General features: G+C 34.1%; 1 protein-coding gene across 1 annotated transcript; it reads left to right on the top strand.

The window, feature by feature from the left end:
* Positions 1 to 17,175: 17,175 nt before the first annotated feature.
* Positions 17,176 to 19,534, top strand: LOC145254831 (uncharacterized). Its single transcript, XM_080113671.1, has one exon. The coding sequence runs from the start codon at positions 17,323 to 17,325 to the stop codon at positions 18,115 to 18,117; it is 795 nt and encodes a 264-aa protein (XP_079969797.1). The 5' UTR covers positions 17,176 to 17,322; the 3' UTR covers positions 18,118 to 19,534.
* Positions 19,535 to 20,297: the final 763 nt, after the last annotated feature.

Consider the following 20,297-nt stretch of genomic DNA (forward strand, 5'->3'; position numbering starts at 1 on the left):
AAAGCGGTTCCATCCTCTTTCCCGAATTTTACTACTATGCACTTTTCAACTCTCATCCTCGAGTGGCCTATTGTCCTTGATAAGTGGTAATATATATTTTTTAATAAAAGTATATATATATATATATATATAAAAAAATAGGTTGGAGTTGCTGAATAACTCATCCTCCCGTTAAAGCGGTTCCATCCTCTTTACCGTATTTTTTATACAGTGCACTATTCAACTCTCATCCTCGAGTGGCCTATTGTCCTTGATAAGTGGTAATATATATTTTTTAATAAATATAGATATAAATATATATATAAAAAAACAGGTTGGAGTCGCTGAATAACTCATCCTCCCGTGAAAGCGGTTCCATCCTCTTTCCCGAATTTGACTACTGTGCACTTTTCAACTCTAATCCTCGAGTGTCCTATGGGCCTTGATAAGTAGTAATATATATTTTTTACAAAAATATATACATACATATATATAACAAAATAGGTTGGAGTCACTGAATAATTCATCCTCCTCTTAAAGCGGTTCCATCATCTTTGCCGAATTTGACTACTGTGCACTTTTAAACTCTCATCCTCGTGTGGCCTATGGGCCTTGATAAGTGGTAATATATATTTAAAAATAAATATAGATATAAATATATATATACCAAAATAGGTTGGAGTCGCTGAATAACTCATCCTCCCGTTAAAGCGGTTCCATCCTCTTTCCCAGATTTGACTGCTGTGCACTTTTCAACTCTAATCCTCGAGTGTCCTATGGGCCTTGATAAGTAGTAATATATATTTTTTACAAAAATATATACATACATATATGTAACAAAATAGGTTGGAGTCACTGAATAATTCATCCTCCTCTTAAAGCGGTTCCGTCATCTTTGCCGAATTTGACTACTGTGCACTTTTAAACTTTCATCCTCGAGTGGCCTATAGGCCTTGATAAGTGGTAATAGTTTGTACAATAGTTTGTACAATATATATATCTATATATATATATTACAAAATAGGTAAGAGAGAGAGAAGAGGGTGAGAGAGAGAGAAGAGAAAGAGGTAGAGAGAGAAGAGGGTGAGAGAGAGCAGAGAAGAGGGTGAGAGAGAGCAGAGAAAGAGGGTGAGAGAGAAAGAGGGTGAGAGAAGTGAAAGAGGTAGAGAGAGAAGAGGGTAAGAGAGAAAGAGGGTGAGAGAGAGAAGAGGGTGAGAGAGAGAGAGGTAGTGAGAGAGAGAGATAAGAGAAAGAGGTAGAGAGAGAGAGAAGAGGGTAAGACAGAGAGAGAGAGGGGTAGTGAGAGAGAGAGATAAGAGAAAGAGGTAGAGAGAGAGAGAGAAGAGGGTGAGGGAGAAAGAAGAGGGTGAGAGAGAGCAGAGGGAGAGAGAGAGAAGAGAAATAGGTAGAGAGAGAGAGATGAAGGTGAGAGAGAGCAGGGAAAGAGGGTGATAGAGAAGAGAAAGAGGTAGAGAGAGAGAGAGAGAAGGGTGAGAGAGAGCAGAAAAAGAGGGTGAGAGAGAGAGAAAGAGGGTCAGAGAGAGAGAGAAGAGAAAAAGGTGTACACAGAGAGTGAGAGAGAGAAGAGGGTAAGAGAGAGAGAGAGAAGAGGTTGAGAGAGAGAGAGAGATAAGAGAAAGAGGTAGAGAGAGAGAAGCGGGTGAGAGAGAGAAGAGGGTGCGAGAGAGAAGAGAAAGAGGTAGAGAGAGAGAAGCGGGTGAGAGAGAGAGAAGAGGGTGCGAGAGAGAAGAGAAAAAGGTAGAGAGAGAGAAGAGGGTGAGAGAGAGAGAAAGAGGATGAGAGAGAGAAGAGAAAGAGAGAGAGAGAAGAGGGTGATAGAGAAAGAGAGTGAGAGAGAGAAGAGAAAGAGAGAGAGAGAGAGAAAGAGGGTGAGAGAAGAGGGTAAATGTGCATCTTTTTTTATAGTAGGTAATGCTTGGGAGACTGTGCACATTGCCTCCTCCCCCCTCCCCCCTATAAACGCGGTTCCATTCATAAGAAAACAAACTCGTATAAAAGTAATTTTCGTGTATTTAAGCGGCCTTATACTGATAGCCACCCCTCCCCCTTCCAGTTTAACAGAGTTAGGAGGTAAAAACAAAATGGCTAAAGCCTTGTTTACATGGTAAACTATAGCAAAGAGCATAGTCATCTTTCTTCGCCGGTAAAAAACTTCAAGCAAAAATAAAAACATTTTCCCTACGTCAATTTTTATGTAATTTTGGGATTTTTCTTTTTGAAGTGCGATAAATCCGTTGGTAATAACGGTTCGACTCTTAAACTAATATTTAACTGTGTTATAGTATCAATGATACTCCTCGCAGGCAGCTTTAATGTACGTCAGAGGCTCAGCGTAGCCGACATTTTACTGAGCTGACGTCACGTCACGTGACAGCTAATGAATAATGTTAAAATGACAGGTTTTTTGGGGGGCCCCCCTGGGAGAAAAATGATCAGTTAACCCCCTTCTAGTTGTCCGTTTGACGTGAAATTTCGATATTTGTCATCCGGGTGATCAAGGTGCAATATGCTACCTAATTTGTCAACTTTGGTTGTGTCTGTCAAAAGTTTTAGCGTTACAAACAAACATACATACATACATACATACACACCGATTTTTGCCTTTTATATATATAGATTATTATTATGGATGGTGCTCAGAGTCTAAGGAATGAGGGCGGAGAGTTATATGTTTTGGTTTTGATTCTAGCTGGTGGCACCCAAGTCATATATATATATATATATCTTTTTAGTTTTGATCATACTACTATATATTAGGTTTAATATAATAATCGATAGAGAATTGTCTCTACAATAATATGTATATTATATATATTTATTTTACCATAAAATGATCACTCACTTCTGGACCAGACGGATCTACGCAGACTGATATGATCATGAGTATCTGGTGATCCTTTCATATGCGAAAATGTTCCCCCTGAACTCTACAGTCTGAAATACTGTTTTTCATTATTTATTTATTTTTGTTGTCTATTTTTTTTTTTTTTTTTTACAGGCTGTTTACATATAATCGCCTAAAAAACAGTAGAATCTCATTTTTAATATTCAGAAAATTAGCACAGGATGCAGAACTTCAACAACACTGATTTCTCTTTTGCTGAAAATTTCCATAAAAATAAACATGGGAGATGATCGCTTAGAAATATGGTTCAGCTCAAACCTGAATTTAATTCATACACAGAAAATCCTAACAAGCAAAGGAAATATAATGATCGATGTTTTTTTTTTTATTCCATTAAGTGATATTGCATAAACAGAATAAAACAACAAAAACCAATATATAAGTGATCACTGGGAAACACTAGCCAGAGGTAAACCTCTTCAATGTTAGAGTGATTGACAATTTGAATGACCTCTTTAAATAGGTAGTTACTCCTCCAACAAAGAGTGCTTGAAATCTAGGTTAGACAAGTGTGTAAAAGCTTTTAAGACACTGCTTCTTAAAATAAATAATTGGCAAGAGTTCAGAATGGGGACCACCTGTTTGTTTGTTTGTTTTTGTTTGAAAAATAAGCATATTTAAATATTCTATTTTTATGTTTTTGTATTGAACACGTGTTTGCGTTTCTTTCCAAACAGGCAGTCACCATTTCGTATGTGTAATTTTTTTTTAGTACAAAACAGAGTTTGGAACAAAGATGCAAAAAAAGGTAATAATAAAGGAACGGTTGAATTTGCATATGTGTACATTTATTCTCACAGAAACAGTTTGTCAAGGACAAATCTAAGAAGGAACTACTAAACACAGACATCGTTACTAATAGAAAGATCTAGTATAGAATTCAATAAAATATGGGAATCATTTAATAATATAAATAATAGATAAGATAACCTTATATATATATATATATATATATATATATATATATATATATATATACACATATATGTGTGTGTGTGTGTGTGTGTGTGCGTGTGTGTCTAATTATTACAACTTTATTAACTTAATTCATTACAAATTTTTTCACTTTTTTAAAACAATTTGTAATGAATGAAGTTAATACACTTGAGGTTATTATAATTAAAAACATATTTGGCTCAACTAACGTATTGAGCACTCTTTATCCTTGTTTTTTTTTTTATCATATATATATATAGACTAATGGGGTACCTGGCGTTGTAATAAGGAACCCAGGAAAGGGAATTAAAAGATGTTAAAAAAAAGTGGTATAGTAATGTCTTTTGGGGGATGCCCAAATCCTTTTTGCATGTGTGCATCTCAACAGGTCTTCCATGGCCTGCGAATCTGGGACCAAAACTAAATCTCTCTTCACACGCCCCAAAAGGTCAACATTGTCACTTTTCCTACTCAGAAAGCCAGAACGTCTGAGCAGGTGTTCCTCAGGCCAAACGAATGTATGATTTCATTCCACCTTATTCTGACATTTCCTGTCATTTTTTTAAACAATAAAATATCTGTCTGTTTTTTTTACAAAACACAATAAATTCATCCCCTTTGATAGGTTACCCGTCGCTGTTCGGGATTCAATCAACATTTAACAGACAATCTCAGCATATTTACCTGGCCTTACTCAGGGTTCTTGGGGATCTTAGTCTCCTCAATGGAGAGCAATATCGCTCTCCTAGACGATCACGTCATAGGGGGATCAAAATAACAGTAGGCAGTTTGGGTGGAGAGAGAAAAAACAAGTGGAAGTAGGCAAGCAGGTTTGAACTCGTAACATGAAGGAGGAAAACAAAACATGACGTCTTTACTGATGGCTCCATCACACAACCAGAAGTAAAGAGTGTTGAAATTAAGCAAAGTCAATCCGACTGTTGGTCGGTGTACCCGGTGTTGCCTGGATGTGGAGAGGTGGTGTAGTAAGGAACTCCAGTAGGCAACCCGGGTGGAGAAAGGTAAAAAAAAAAAAAAAAAATTGCGGGAGTCCCCAGCATTGCCCGGGTGTTTAGAGGTTAGGGGTAACAAAAAGAAAGCGAAAAAAATGTGGTAGTAGGCAGGCAGACTCGAACCCGTAACGCGAAGGAGGAAAAGAAAGTGAAAAAAAAACCGAAATGTTTTAGTCCATGTCTCCATCGCACAAGCGTAAGTGGAGAACATTTAAATTAAACGTAGTCAATCGAAAGGAGATGATGACTTTGCAAAAACGTTGGCACCAAAACCGACCTCTCCTAGTACAAAACTTCCTTCATATATTTTACTATACTGTATTCTTTGTCTTGCATACAATAAAATTTCTATATTTGAAATCTAACTTTTTCAAACCACAAATTTTAAATTCCTAAATTATGATATATATATATATATATATATATATATATATATATATATATTAACGTTTTGCTCCAAGCAAGGCACAAGGCCACTTAGTTATGAGGGGCTACTATTTGGAACCAGATTTGCATGGATACTATTTATAAAGTTGGGCAGCAAAATATCTGTTCACATTACACTTGAATATCTGAATGTCAGTACAGTCAGAGAAGCAGGGGCTTGAGAGGGAATTACAAAGTGAAGCATTCCAAGAGAAAAAGCTATTTGAGTAAAAGGGTTTACAGCATGTAGGGATCTGTACAGTGTAAGAGTAGGATTTGCTGCTTGTCAGGTTTGGCGAGGGCATTGTCGACGAAGGGGTAAGTGCTTGAAGTTCGTCAGAGCACTTTCCATTGAAAGTTTTTACTATATATATATATATATATATAAGTGAAATATATATATTTATAAGTGAAATATATATATATATATATATATATATATATATATATATATATATATATATATATATTATTATATAATTATAGGGAAAGTTTAAAGTTTTTATAGAATATTTAAAAGTCGAGCACGCATCACCCGTATTTGTTATTTCACGTTTGTTTTGTTTTGTAACTTGTCAGCGAGGAAGTTTGAAAGTGAGGGAATAATGAGATATATAGAGAGAAGAGAGAGTAGGGAAATACAGATAGAAAGAGGGTGGGGAAGTACAGAGAGAGAGAGAGAAGGAGTAGCCATGAACAGAAAGGGTCGGTCAGCCCCAACTATAAATAACTACGACGACAATTCACCTTTGCAGACAGAATTTTCTGTGGATGATACTTACTTATGCAATAGCAACACGAAAGAAGAATTACGGCCGAAATGAGAAACGAACAAAACAAGACAATATACCAAACGCGTGTAATGGCGAACAGTAAGCTACCGTTTTGCTATTTTCTCTCTCTCCTTTACCCTCATCCATTCACATTGAACATTGAACTTGATGTAATGGACATTTTCTTTGCTTTATAAAATATGGACGATGTTTTCTACTTGACTTCATTAATTACATAAGAAGAGAACAGAATTCCCTTCCCAAAAGGTTCTTCATTTTTTTTTGCTGTTATTCTATATGTTTTTATTTTATTTTATTTTATTTTCTCAACCCCCTATCCTTTAGCTAATATTAGTCCTTAAATAAAATTTATAAAATCTCATTTTGTGTTTGTCTTGTTATTTCATGAGTCCTGCTGTCCGGTATATATTTTACCGGTATCCTGAGACAACATATTCCATCTCCTCCCATTCACCTCTTTTCGTCATTTTTTTTGTCTTATATTTTTTCTATTTTTGCGCCCATTGGTCTCTTGCCATTCCCAGCGTATTCCGATGCGTAACAATATATATATATATATATATATATATATATATATATATATTAAATATACATATAAGTGAAATTATATAAACATAAAAAAATCTGAAGGATTAATCTAGGTTTATGATAGTAATTGTTTTTTAGTTCAATACATTTAAGCTTATTTAATTTTTATATATATATACAAGTGAAGGTACTTGGCATTGCTCGGGTGTTTTTATGTGTGTGGAGGAAAAAAAAGAAGTGCTCAAACCTGAGGAGCAAAGGAGGAAAAGAATGTGAACAAAAGAAAAAAAAAGTGTTAGTAGGCAGGTATGTTTGAACCCGTGATGCGATATGAAGGGGGAAAAGAAAGTGAAAGAAAACGTGAGATTTTACCTCTGCAACGTCCGTTTGCAAATCATAGATATTATGATCTAGGGAGTATATAAAATTTTCTAAAGAATAGTAACCCCCCACCCCCACCCCAAGAACCCCCCGCAAAAAAAGCCTGTGCTGATTATGCAAAAATGAGCAGGGCCGTTTTGTCTTATATATATATATATATATATATATATATATATATATATATATATATATATATATACTAGCGGGGGTACCCAGCATTGCCCGGGTGTTTGTAGGTGTGTGTGTTGAGGGGGGGGGGGTTAGAAAAAAGTTTTGGTAAGTAGGTAGGATCGAACCTGGAATGTTGAGGCGAAGGTGGAAAAGAAAGTGTGAAAAAACCCTTACAATTTACCCACTCGTCCACGAAGGGAAAGTAACTAAACAGAGTTTAATCTTAATGATTAAAACGTTAAATTGACAGGTGTGCCATTTTAATGACCATGCCATAGAAGTCCAATAATCAATGAACATTTACTGCGAGACAGTTTTTCTGGTTTCATTTCCCAACTTTTTGTTTTGGCAAAATGTTGGGGGAGGGGGGAAACCAGCTCCCCATAAAAAGGAGAGTGTCCATATGAATAGCAATTGTCTGATATAAGAAGTTTCCCCCACATTAATCAAATGCTCATTGCTTTCTGGACGTAACCGGCTTTTGTGCTGGGAACCGCATCTTCACTTCAGATCAGTTTTGCTTTTATACGAAAAAGCCAAATCAACACGAGAGGCGCCGAAATAGCAAGAATCGTGTAAAATTCGTCTAAAATAAATCTAGACGTGACGCGTGTTCGCAAATCCTACATATTATTATCTAGGGGGTATATAAACACTTCTAAGCAATAGTACCCCACCCCCGGGAAGCCCTGCGAAAAAAGCCTCCCAAGTATATATCTGACACAGTAAGACACAGTTAATCAACCGAGAACCACATCACTATATGAAAATATATTGGATATTAATGGATATATACTCAAAAATCAAAACAATGAAAAGAATATGCTGTTGTCACAGCCCTAGTTATAACTAAGGTCATTAAAGAAATAATGTCTTTTTCCTTTTCTAATGCTTCCAAGTATTAGTGGCACTACTACCAAACTGTGTTATAACTAAGGTCATATATATATATATATACATATATATATATATATATATATATATATATATATATATATATATATATATATATATATATATATATATATATATATATATATATATATATATACACAACTTTTGTTTCATTACAAATAGCAGCGAGTGCTGGACCGACCCAGAAATAAAAATAGCCGTGTAGGCAGATTCCAACCTGAAAAGCGAATAAAGGGAAAAGCTAATTTGCCCACTGTAGAAATAATAACGTTATAAACATTAACATGACTGAAAAGTTTAAGAACAAAATGGAATTCCTTTTATTGGCTTTTTTTTTTTTTGTAAATAAAATAAATTTTCGACTTGTTTCTTTTTTGGTGGGGAGGGGGGGGGAGTTCAATTCCCGGAACGCTCAAAGATTCTGTATAGTAGTTTCAAGAATAATAAAAACAAACAAATGAGATCTTTTTGTTTATTCGTAAGTGTTTTATTTATTTATTTATTTATTTTTTAATATTTAAAAAATAAAACAAAACATCTTTCTGTCTACACGAAATTATTTTTTCAAGCTAGAAACTTGTTGCGATTAGTAAATTACTTTATGTGGGGAAGAGTTTCTTTTTTATCTTTCGAACTTTGGAACATATAAAAAAACTTGTCAGGGGAAATAACTTTACCCATTTCTAAAAAATCGATGTCGGAAATAATAATTCCAAATAAATTAAATATATTATCAATATAATTATTATTTAAAGTTGATGAAATAACAATCTTAAATAGAACACTTAAAATAACTCTCTCGCTAAAAACTTAAATTAACATACAGCTATTTAATAAAATCGATTTTCCTTTATATATGCAAATGAGGTGACCTCTTAATCATATATTTTGAAAGACCCATACTATATATAGAAATAAATTAAATATTAAAGTAATGGACCTTTCGTATATATTAATCAAATTGTGAACAAACAGACAGGAATACAAATTTATATACACAGATATATGTATATATATACATTAAATTAGCTTATATGTATTAAACTAATAATTTTTTTTTAAAACTGCTCAGTATATATACAGCAACAAGTATCCTGTTGCAAATTTTCACCAAGATAACCTGATAATATGATACAGTTATTTGCTAGCTAAATTCATCCCTAACGGCTCCATCATACCTACTTAAAAATTCCCTTTTCTATAGCCTAATATGGGACCTGTTCAACCAATTAAGACTACAAATTTGTCCCCTCTTTAAAATAATGACGAATTTATGTTAATGACACCCATTTGAGACGTTTAATAAGTGCAAACAATCAAAGGCATGCTAGTATGATAAAAAGTAAAACAAGTGTGAAGTTATGAGCTTTGAAAAGACTGACTTGCTAAATATTACTGTGGATAGGTTTGCTAGTAGGTATTAGCTAGTACACATGATGTGTATGTTAGAAAACGGGAGGCATTTTAGACAAGGGTCACTAAGATAATAATGCACCAAAATTCATGAGAAAAGAGTCAATAAATATGGACGGAAATGGCATCAAATGAAACAACAGAAAAGGTTTTGAAAAATCCCAACTCCCAGAGCGTTGTAGAAAAAGGAGACGAACATAAAACATTAAATGAAAAAGGGATTAACAAAGGGCAAAATGAAAAAGGGATTCAAAAAGGACAGAAAAAAACTAAAATATTTGTCTAGGTATTTTTTTCTGCCCATGTTTCAAAATAATCTCGTCAAATTTTGACAAATTTTAAACGGTGATGGGGTTATCTCTCTTGGTGCCCCCCTCCTTGTCCGCGAAATAGCTAAGTTGGTCGGCATACGATCAATCTCCTTAAAATTTAATTTTCCTCTGTAAAAAAATTTAAAAAAATAAACAGCAAAAAAACTACTTGATCAAATTAAGTGAAAATTTCTTTATGAGAGCTTAATTCCATAACGAATACGTACAATATATATTTTTTTTTCAATATTTTCATTTTTTAATGTCTTGATTAAATAAACTAAACAGGTACCATTTTTGGCAGACCTGTACGAGAGTGCCCACCCCCTAAAAATGCATGTTTTTCACTTTTTTAAAAGTTTTTTTCCAACGATTATTATAAATTACAGACTTAAGTATCAAATTAGTAGAAAAAAAATTTGAAAAAAAAAAAAAAAAGAAATTAAATAACTTTTAAGAAGGGGGGTTTACTTTCTCATTATCACGTTCTAATCGCGTGACACATCGGTGAAAAAATGGACAGTAAGTCAGGTATCAAAGAAGTAGAACATTATAACGAGAAAGTGAACCCCCTGCTTGAAAGTAATTAAAATTTTTTTTTCAAAATTTTTTCTGTCAATATGATACTTAAGTCTGTAATCTATGATAATCGTTGGGAAAAAAAAAAAATAAAAAAATAAAAAAAGATGTAGCACACATTTTTAGGCATTCTCGTATAGGTTCGCCCCCCCCCCTTTTTTTTTTATAAATGGGAATGTGATAAATTAGTGTGATGTTTTTTTTTCTTTTTGTTCAAAAAATGATTAAAAGAATGAGGTTTTGAAGAACCAGTTTCACTAAAAAGCAAAACTAATGAGCAAAACAGTATAAAACACGGCAGGTCATTTTTTGGTGCTTCTACAGAATTGGGACAAAATTTTGTAGTCAATAAATGTAGTTTTCAAGTAAAAAACAATGGTTTCAACTAATTTTTTTGTCAGTTCTAATAAGTTAAAATGGCAGCTTCCAAATTATGCAGTTGAAATTACCTGAATATTACTGAATTATTGAAAAAAACAACAACTTTAATCGTGTTAGCAGGTGAAAAATTGCTGTCATCTTAAAAATATGAGGAATACGTAGATACCAGTGTTTTTATGTGAAATTCAGGATTACAATTTCCGAAATTTCGTCCCAATAGTGCAGAAGTGCCTATTTTTCATTTCTTTTTATTTTGACCCATGTAGCTCTAAAAAATAAACAATATGCCCCCACTTCCGTTCAAAGATTTTGGAGATCCCTGCTTTATAGGATTACATGTGAACATCATCCGGAAAAATTGGAGGAAAAAAAAGAAAGAAAAAAAAAAAAAACAACTTCAGGGGAGAAAGCTTACCACTGAATGACAACATTGACAAAAAGTTAAAAATCTAGCGCTTTTCTGGAGATTTTCTCCTGCTCTAGCTGATTTTGAAAATCTCAGTCGGCCCACGGCTACCAAGAGAGTAGGCCAGTGAATATGACATCGTGATGTCACTACCAGATCAACATGTAGGTAAAGGTGCCTAAAGGTTCCAGTGTTTAACCACGTGGCCATAAAAAATATTTTTCGTTGCCTTAAATTGTGGTAATTTTATGAAAGTAGTTCAAACGTGTATGTTTTTTTATTCTCCTAAAGAGAAAAAACAATTCTCCATTTGGATAATTATTATAATTGCACATGGGGATAATTTTAATCTTACAAAATATAACAGTAAGTGGATTGTTTTTTAACTTTTATATCTATCGAAGGAAGTCAAATATTTCATTTTATTTATTTATTTAAACTGCAAAACAAACAATTTTTATATGAGAATATTTTTCAGCCCATTCTTTTAATAATAAATAAAACTTTTCATTAAGTATTTCCAAATATTTTAAAGTTAGAAACATTTTTCACAAGTTTTTTTTTTTTTTATTAAACTAAAATGATCGATGAATTCAATATTTTAATACTGGGTGTAATTTATTTCTTTGAAATATATTTAAAGCTTAAGTTTTTGTTTGTTTGCTTTATAACATTTTATCTGTAAATAATTTACGTGACTGAAATGGGAAATGAAATAGGAAATTCTCTATTCTCTCCCGAGACATACAAACACAAATTCATCTTAAAAATTCATTAACTAATCAGTTTTAATTAAAGTTTTGATATGAACTAAAAATAAAGAGTACATTAAATTTTGGTTAATATATTTTCGTGTGTTTATCTTATAAATAAATATTGTTTGGTATTTGTGATGTGTACTTACCATGCTGAAATAATATTTAGAAAGCCATTCTTAATAGTGGGGGCTTTCTAACTATTCTGCACTAACAATCTAATGAAAAAAAAAGATAACATAAAATTTATCTTGAAAATCCTAAATAAAATATAGCACGGTGCATACGCTGCACAAACATCATTATTATTATTATAACAACAATAATAAAAAAGGTACTTCATGGGGAACGTGGACCCTGCGTAAACAGGTTTTAATTTAATGATTTCCCCCTAAAAAGTGTATATGCAAAAGGTTTTCATTGGTTTATTTAATCACAAAAACTTTTTTGAAGGTACTATTTAAGGCCAAAACCATTATTTGAATATGTATGAAAAAATAAATGTAAAAATAAATAAAAATATTAGTGTGGAAAATATAATATAATAATAAAATAAAATGAAAATAAAATAAAAACAAGCACAAAATAAAAGTATGAATCAAATTTAATTAAAGAAATTAAAAAAAATTTTTAAATAAAAAACATGCTCGATTACAAAGTGTATGAGATATATGCAAAGAAAGTGAAAGAAAACCTCAGGCAGCCATTAAATTAAAACCTGTTTACGCAGGGTCCATGTTCTCCATGAAGTGCCAAACAAAAGTGTAGATGACATCGACTGGCACCACACCTACTTGTGAAGGGTCAGGGAGGATAGAAAGTCCAAGGTGGGAGAGTACTAACCAAATCTCCACTGGAAGTGTGCAGTTCAAATATGGTACCTTGGGGATGCAATTTTTCACCCAAACCCCAGGAAATACCAATGGCCGATGCCAACGAGAAATCAATGGCAAACGGCTGTTGCGATAACGTGCAATCATCTGCACGAGTGGTCAAGAGGTGCAGAACATTGGAAATCTGGGGAGACTTGTTGTCATGTGGTCTTCAGCGAATACCACAGGTTACTGCCAGAATCATGGTCATGGAATCTACGTTTAGGTTTAGGCACAAATAAAGAGTGGGGGGAATTATTAATAGTGTTTTCAGCTAGACGAGTGTTTCATGTGAAAGTTTGGCGAGGGGGGACCATAGATTGAAGCTCAGTCGAACACTTTCCATCAAAATAATGATAAAGCAGAGACAAACTCGCAACCTCTCTTCTGTGAGATAGAGGTTGCAGGGAAGAGAAAAGGACATCTCCTACAAAGTCTATTTTGAACTCTATCAAGGCAGGATAAGTCCTTTCTAGCAGCTCCTGCCCAGATGTGGCAACAGTATTCCATCCTTGATGTACTTGGCTCTTATATAGATAGAGAATTGCATCAGCAGCGAGATATCTACTGGATCAATAGAAGGATCCCACCATTTTTCCAACGGCCTTGGCAACAGATTTGATGTACGTGTTCCATTTAAGATTAGGAGTAAAGATCAAGCCCAAAAGCTTGTCAAAACTTGAGGCCTCCTCAAGACGAGAGCCATTCATTTCAATTGATGCCAGATGGGGATCAGAATGTTGATGATGTAAAGAGAGAAGCTTGGTTTTAGATGCATTAAAAGTAACCAGTCACTCCTTTCCTCATTGTACCACGTGCTCAAGGTCAGAGGAGAGAGAATTGGAGAGAACTTGGTCCTTTACTGTCTTAAATGTGCTACCATAGATGGTAGTGTCATCAGCATAAATGTCTATGAATGATGTAAGGATGTGATTTGGAAGATCATTAATGTAGATCAGGAAAAGAGCTGGGCCCAGGATTGACCCCTGAGGGACTCCAGCATTAATACTGTGATCTTCTGATTTTTACCCATTAACTACTATTCTTATGAACCTATCAGAAAGAAATGATTTAATAATTGAGAAGACGTTTTCAGCTATACCATAGCTAGAGATCTTGTGAAGTAAACCTTTATGCCATACCCTATCAAAAGCCTGAGATATGTTAAGAGCAATTGCCCTAGAAAAGTTGCCTCTGTCGAGAGATTCGCTAATCCTATGAGATATAACTGAAAGCAGATCTGCTGTAGATCTAGCAAAACGGAAAGTTAACAGGCCTTCTATATCTCGGTGGCCGTGCTTGACTCCACAAGACATTCTTATAGCAAAAGAAAGAGGAAAAAAGGGTTAAAACGCTAGAATGGCCTGAATTTTTTTTACATTAAATTTATATGCGAACTTGACTACCCACTTAACTTTTAAAATAATTGTTTCTGTTTTTTCTTTCCGACAAAGTGTTCGGGTTATTCACACGTAATATCCCCCCTCCCCCAGGTATAATCTTTTTTTTGGGGGGGGGGGTATATGAATATTTTCGGTGCTTGTTAAGACAGTAGACAGATCGATTTTTTTTTTTAATATGTGGTGGGTGCACTTAACTGTCATACTTAACCGTCATGTCGAAAATAGTAATATATCGAAGAATTACGAAAATGCACCAAATAGAAAGTTATTTATAGTTAAAATGTAATTTTTATGGAAAATTGGGAGAAATTGAACACCTTGAAGATTGCGAATACAAGGAATATACTTATCTCCCTTTCCTCGCCACTGTAACAGATTCCGACATTTGTAACCTAGCGATATATATATATATATATATATGTTACATTTTGCTAAAAACACAATGGCATTTGTTCTACTTGATGAATTTTTTGATATATTAATTTGATATATTTAAAAAAATCGATCTGTCGACTTTATCTTAACAAGCACCATATTTTCCTCCAAAATCAATAATCATGATATAGATTTTGATTGACGACAACTTCTAACAATAATGGAAACACCTTCCCTATAAATTGTCAACCAGGTGAGGAGGCCACTGGTTTCCTACTGCAGAAGGTTGGGCACGAAGTCAGTAATATGTATGTATGGAGAGGAGGGACATAGCTCGGCTTAGGGAGCACTCTGAAAGGGTATAAAAATAGATGAGATAGAACTTAGGAGTGCTTGAAGTGACCAGCAATACCAAACTCCCTCCCGAAAAAGGAGGTAATTCTTGGGACAATGGCATTCTATAAGAAAACGATACCCCATTAAAATAAAAGGGATCATTATGAACTCGCCGGCCGACGGGCGAATGACAACAAGTTGTTAACCGGTGTAATATTTCAAAAGTTCCTTCTATTTATTTGCCCGTAACCAACCTACGTGTTGTCTTCAAGAAAACTATAAGAAATGTGTAAATGGACAGTTGTCGATTTTTATTATTCATGCTTATTAAATTCATCTTCGGAATGTCTCTTTTTGTGTAAAGGGCGCCGAAAAGTTAACCCAGAAAGCAAATTTAGGATGAGGAGGATTTTATTGGGCGACACCGCCGCTTACCATGTAAGTATTTTCATTTTTTTTTTTTTTTTTTTATTCTTATGAAACGAAGTACTTAAACGTCAAATTATAGTTTTCGAGGGGTTTGTATTACTGTACACATAGATTCGAAAAAGTTGTCAAAAAACAAATATAGAACAAATAAATGTTATCAAAGGCAAGATAAGTTACTTTTCTACCAAACTGGATATATTTTTGTGTTTTTATTCAGTGTAACATGTTTATTCAGCTCGAAAAACATGCAGTGTTTACCGATGTATTGGAAAATTCAAAATGGCGCCCGACTCTCTCTCGGAAAGGGTAAGTTTGGGAAAAGGTATTATAAATAATAAACTAGACAAAATACTGTTAGAAATTCGCTCAATATATGTTATTGTGACATAAGTTGACATATATTCGGTTGATTTTTAATAGTATTTGGTCTAGTTTATTATTTATAACATCTTTTCCCAAACTTACCGTGTTAAAGAGAGAGTCGGGCGCGGGCGCCAGTTTGAGTTTTCCAATACATATCGGTAAACACTGCATGTTTTTCGAGCTGAATAAACATACTGAATAAAAACACAAAAAATATAACCAGTTAGGTAGAAAAGTAACTTATCTTGCCTTTGATAACATTTATTTGTTCTATATTTGTTTTTTGACAACTTTTTCGAATCTGTGTACACACAAACCCGAAGATACTATTTAAAAAATAGCGCAGATCACTAGGACCGAAAGAGTAGCTAGGAAGATGAACTTGAAATAATACTGAAAGTTTATATTTCAGAAATATCATCTCTCCTTAGCCTTTTCAACCTTTTTTTTTTTTTTTAAGAAAGATAGCGACTATATTTTTCCGACAGTTTCATTTTTTTTAAATTTTTTTATATATAATAAAATATGGTTTAAGTAAAAAATAAGTCGTTTAGAAGTAAATGCCATGATTTATTCTTAAATCCATTCCACCCTAAATTAAGTGACTGAAATAGGAATTAATCTTTTTTCTTTTTAAAGAGAATATTGAAAGAAAAATAGTTAATATTTTTTTATTATTATTCTTGTATATAAAACTTGCAAGTGATTAAAAGTGATGTATGCGTTTCTGGTTTTTGCTTTGTTTAAATACAAAAAAATGAAGACCATGTTATAATAGTGTAGTTACTTGCAGTAGTACCTCCAGGCCCGGATTACTAAATATCCACAGGAGGCCTCACTGCATGCACCAAAAAAAAAAAAAAAACGTAAGTTGTTCCTTGTATTTCTTTTATTTACTCCGCTATCTTGCTGGGGATTATCTTATTAGGTCGGTGCAAAAATAATGTATCTAATTTAAAAAAAAAAAAAAAAAAAGACATTTTTGTTTGCGCTAACCTAATAGTAACGATAAAAAATAAGTTTCATTGATGGAAACAATTTTGTAAACTCGCCGAGTTAAATTACTACAAAATTTTGTAATCTAATTTTATCTTCTATGGTAACGATTTATAAATTTTTTTTTTCTAAAAACTAATAATAATCTTTTCCAGTAATATTAAGCTATAAAGTTAGGTGCACACTGTACCGAGTCAGGATAATCCGGCATCGGGTAATTTCAAATATTTCCCGGATACTATTGTGCCATTTTAGCTCTGACAGGTTTTACAACTTTTTAATTATTTCTACACTCTAGTAAATTTAAATTGAATGTAGTCGTTTCGGTGAACAGCTGTGGCGTTTAAATGGTAAAAACTGTAATTATCGCCATTTTCTGTAACGTTGTTTAATTTTCACTCTTGTTATTCTTTTTAAAGCATCTTTTTTTTCCTTTCTATTTAGTTCTGAAACCTTTGCTACGCAACTGCGGCTGAAAAAAAAAAAAAAAACAAGCCAAGCGGTGTCGTCATTCGTAAAGTTGGGCTCAAAATCGGCGCGTATCTCTGCTGGCCCAAAAGGTGGGAACTTCCGCTTGGCAAACACAATACACACGCACGCACACACACATTCCTTGTGGCCCGCGAAGAAAACAATGCCAAACAAGAAAAAGAAATATAATTCCAGATTTCCCCCAGCACGGATTAAAAAAATTATGCAAACCGACGAAGACGTAGGTAAAGTAGCGGCCGCGGTGCCTGTGATTATTTCTCGGGCTCTTGAGCTTTTCATAGAGTCTCTGATCATGAAAGCGAGTCATACAACACAGATTCGACACGCCAAAACTCTCACCACGGCACACATCAAACAGACGATCGAAGCCGAGAAAAAGTTCGACTTCTTGCGCGATTTGGTAGTCAATATTGCCGACCACCAGACGGAAGACGACTGCGACGGAGGTAACGGGCCGGTTTCGCACCTAAATGAAACGAGTAAAAAATACGGGCGCGTTGGCAATCGCGGTCCCCGAAAAAGAAAAGATTCTGCGACAAGTCTCGCCTCTTCTGAAAATACCCGACGTTCAAAACAACAACAACAACACGAAGAGGATGAAGAAGAAGAGGATAACAATAGCGAAGAGACTGACGACGCAGACAGCGATGAAGATGAAGACCTTGATCAAAACCAGACCGAAGAAGAAGAAACGGCAACCACATCCTCCTGTTTAAGGGGTGACGACGAGGAAAGTCCCGTCCCCAGTAGTAACGGTTTTCCACCACCACCACCAACAACAAAAACAACATCAGTACCCACCGGGTATCATTCTTTTGGCCAACCGTCCTCCCAGTTCAAAATTCCGACTTTATACACCACCACATCTCTGTCTAGGATGCTTTTACCACCTGGACAAACTCTAGGACAGCAAGAAGACGATGATTACGACACATGAGACACGACGTGCAACCCGGGACCCCATAAGTCCCTTTCGTAATTCGTTCAATGTCGTCTTCTCCTCTACACATCATACTCCTTGTTAATACTCCATTTGTCTCCAGTGTGATGGCTTGGCTTTGTGTACGGATTTACAGTTTGCACAAACCCCAAGCTACACATTTTATGCTTTCATAGAGAGCCTGTCATTGTGTCTTCATCAGTATTGTTATTTTTTTGTCCTTTTTCGTGGGTTGGGGGCGAAGAATGGGGATTCATCATCATCATAATCATTATTATTATTATTATTATGGAACCACGCTTTATCCCCAAGCGTGTTTATAATAATATACATTATCATCCTTTAGTATTCCTTATTCAAGCGCCAATGAAGAAACCATCGCCTTGATTCCAAAACATTTATCAAATCTGGATTATCTAATATTACTATTTTCATTTTGATTGTTTGTTTCGGCCAATGTAACCTCCGGTCTTTTTCGAAATGAACCCTTTATTTAATCCACTAGGGTAGATTGTTCATATTCAGTCAACCATTAATAGGTAGAAATGTTATTTGTTATTCTTACCAAGGATTGAACCTGCAACCTTCAGTAGACTCGCTTAGCAGTAGCAGTGATTCTTAACAACCCATTAACCGTTACGCTACGGGTCCATGTAGGCAATTAACCCGAGAAACTCTAACTCTAACCTACATTAGATTAGGTTTAAGGTTCTCAAAATCGGAATTAGACACGTGGCGTAACGGTTAATGAGTTTGTTAAGCATCAGTTGTAAGTGACGGTCTTCTGGAGGTTGAAGGTTCAGAATAACAAATTAACACTTCCATCAAGGTTGTGAAATTCCGATTAAGATGCACCTGGAGAAGGTTGGGGGTTACATCGATCGAAATATTGTGAATATAGCAATCAATATGCGAATGGTAGTCCAAATTACACACACACACACACACACACACACACACACACACACACAAAAGATCAATCCCCATTTCAAAAATTCTGAAATATTTCTACCTGATAATATTCAAAACATTACATTTTCAATGTGACAAATATACATCAAATAAATAAATTGTACACCGCAACCTTCACCCCGAAGATTAGAATAATGAACAAGCAACTGCAGCAAGGTGAAAATAGTGTTGCTGGATTTGATCCTCAAATATTATTTAAAAAAAAAAAAGAAAAGAAAAAAGGTAGCTTGATGTATTTTATATCCAAAAAGTTTGTTTTATTCGTTCTTGAATTTATTTTTTTTTTCTGAATGGGATAATAATTATTTTTAATTTTTGCTTCATTTCATGCATCAAGGCTAAAAATGGTGGTATTATCAAGCGTGCCTCTAAAAAAAAAGACGGATATTTGTCACAATAAAAAGTAAAAATTTGGAAGTAAAAATAAAAATTAAAAACATGATCAACATTAAGAAGTGACGTTTCTTTTTAATAATCACCACATTTCATAGATTTTGAATTATTTCAACTTTTGGGCAAAAAAATCAATCAATAAATAAAACCATATCCTAAGAATTAGTCACATTTAGAGAGGTTTGTGGTAAATTCCTATTTTAGTCACGTAAAATGTTTAGAGCGAAATTAATTTTCACAAGTTTTCCACATTTACTCCCAAACAGTTTATTTTTTTACTTTGGCAGACCTTTACGAGAGTTCCCACCCCCTAAAAATGCGTGTTTTTCACCTTTTTTTTTCCGACGATTATCATAGATTGCATACTTAAATATCGCATCAGCAGAAATAATAATAATAATAATAAATTTTGGGTTTGTATTACTGTACACACAGATTCGAAAAAGTTGTCAAAAAAACAAATATATAACAAATAAATGTTATCAAAGGCAAGATAAGTTACTTTTCTACCAAACTGGATATATTTTTTGTGTTTTTATTCAATGTAACATGTTTATTCAGCTCGAAAAACATAGTGTTTACCGATGTATTGGAAAATTCAAAATGGCGCCTCACTCCCTCTTTAACACGGTAAGTTTGAGAAAAGGTGTTATAAATTAAAAATAACTAAAATGCTATTAAAAACCTGCCGAATATATGACAACCTATGTCACGTAACATATATTGAGCGAGTTTTAACTGTATTTTATCCAGTTTTTTTATTTATAACACCTTTTCCCAAACTTACCGTGTTAAAGAGAGAGTCAGACGCC

Source organism: Euprymna scolopes, chromosome 3 (genome assembly GCF_053919585.1).
Source record: "Euprymna scolopes isolate OS-2025 chromosome 3, ASM5391958v1, whole genome shotgun sequence".
Lineage (NCBI taxonomy): Eukaryota > Metazoa > Mollusca > Cephalopoda > Sepiida > Sepiolidae > Euprymna > Euprymna scolopes.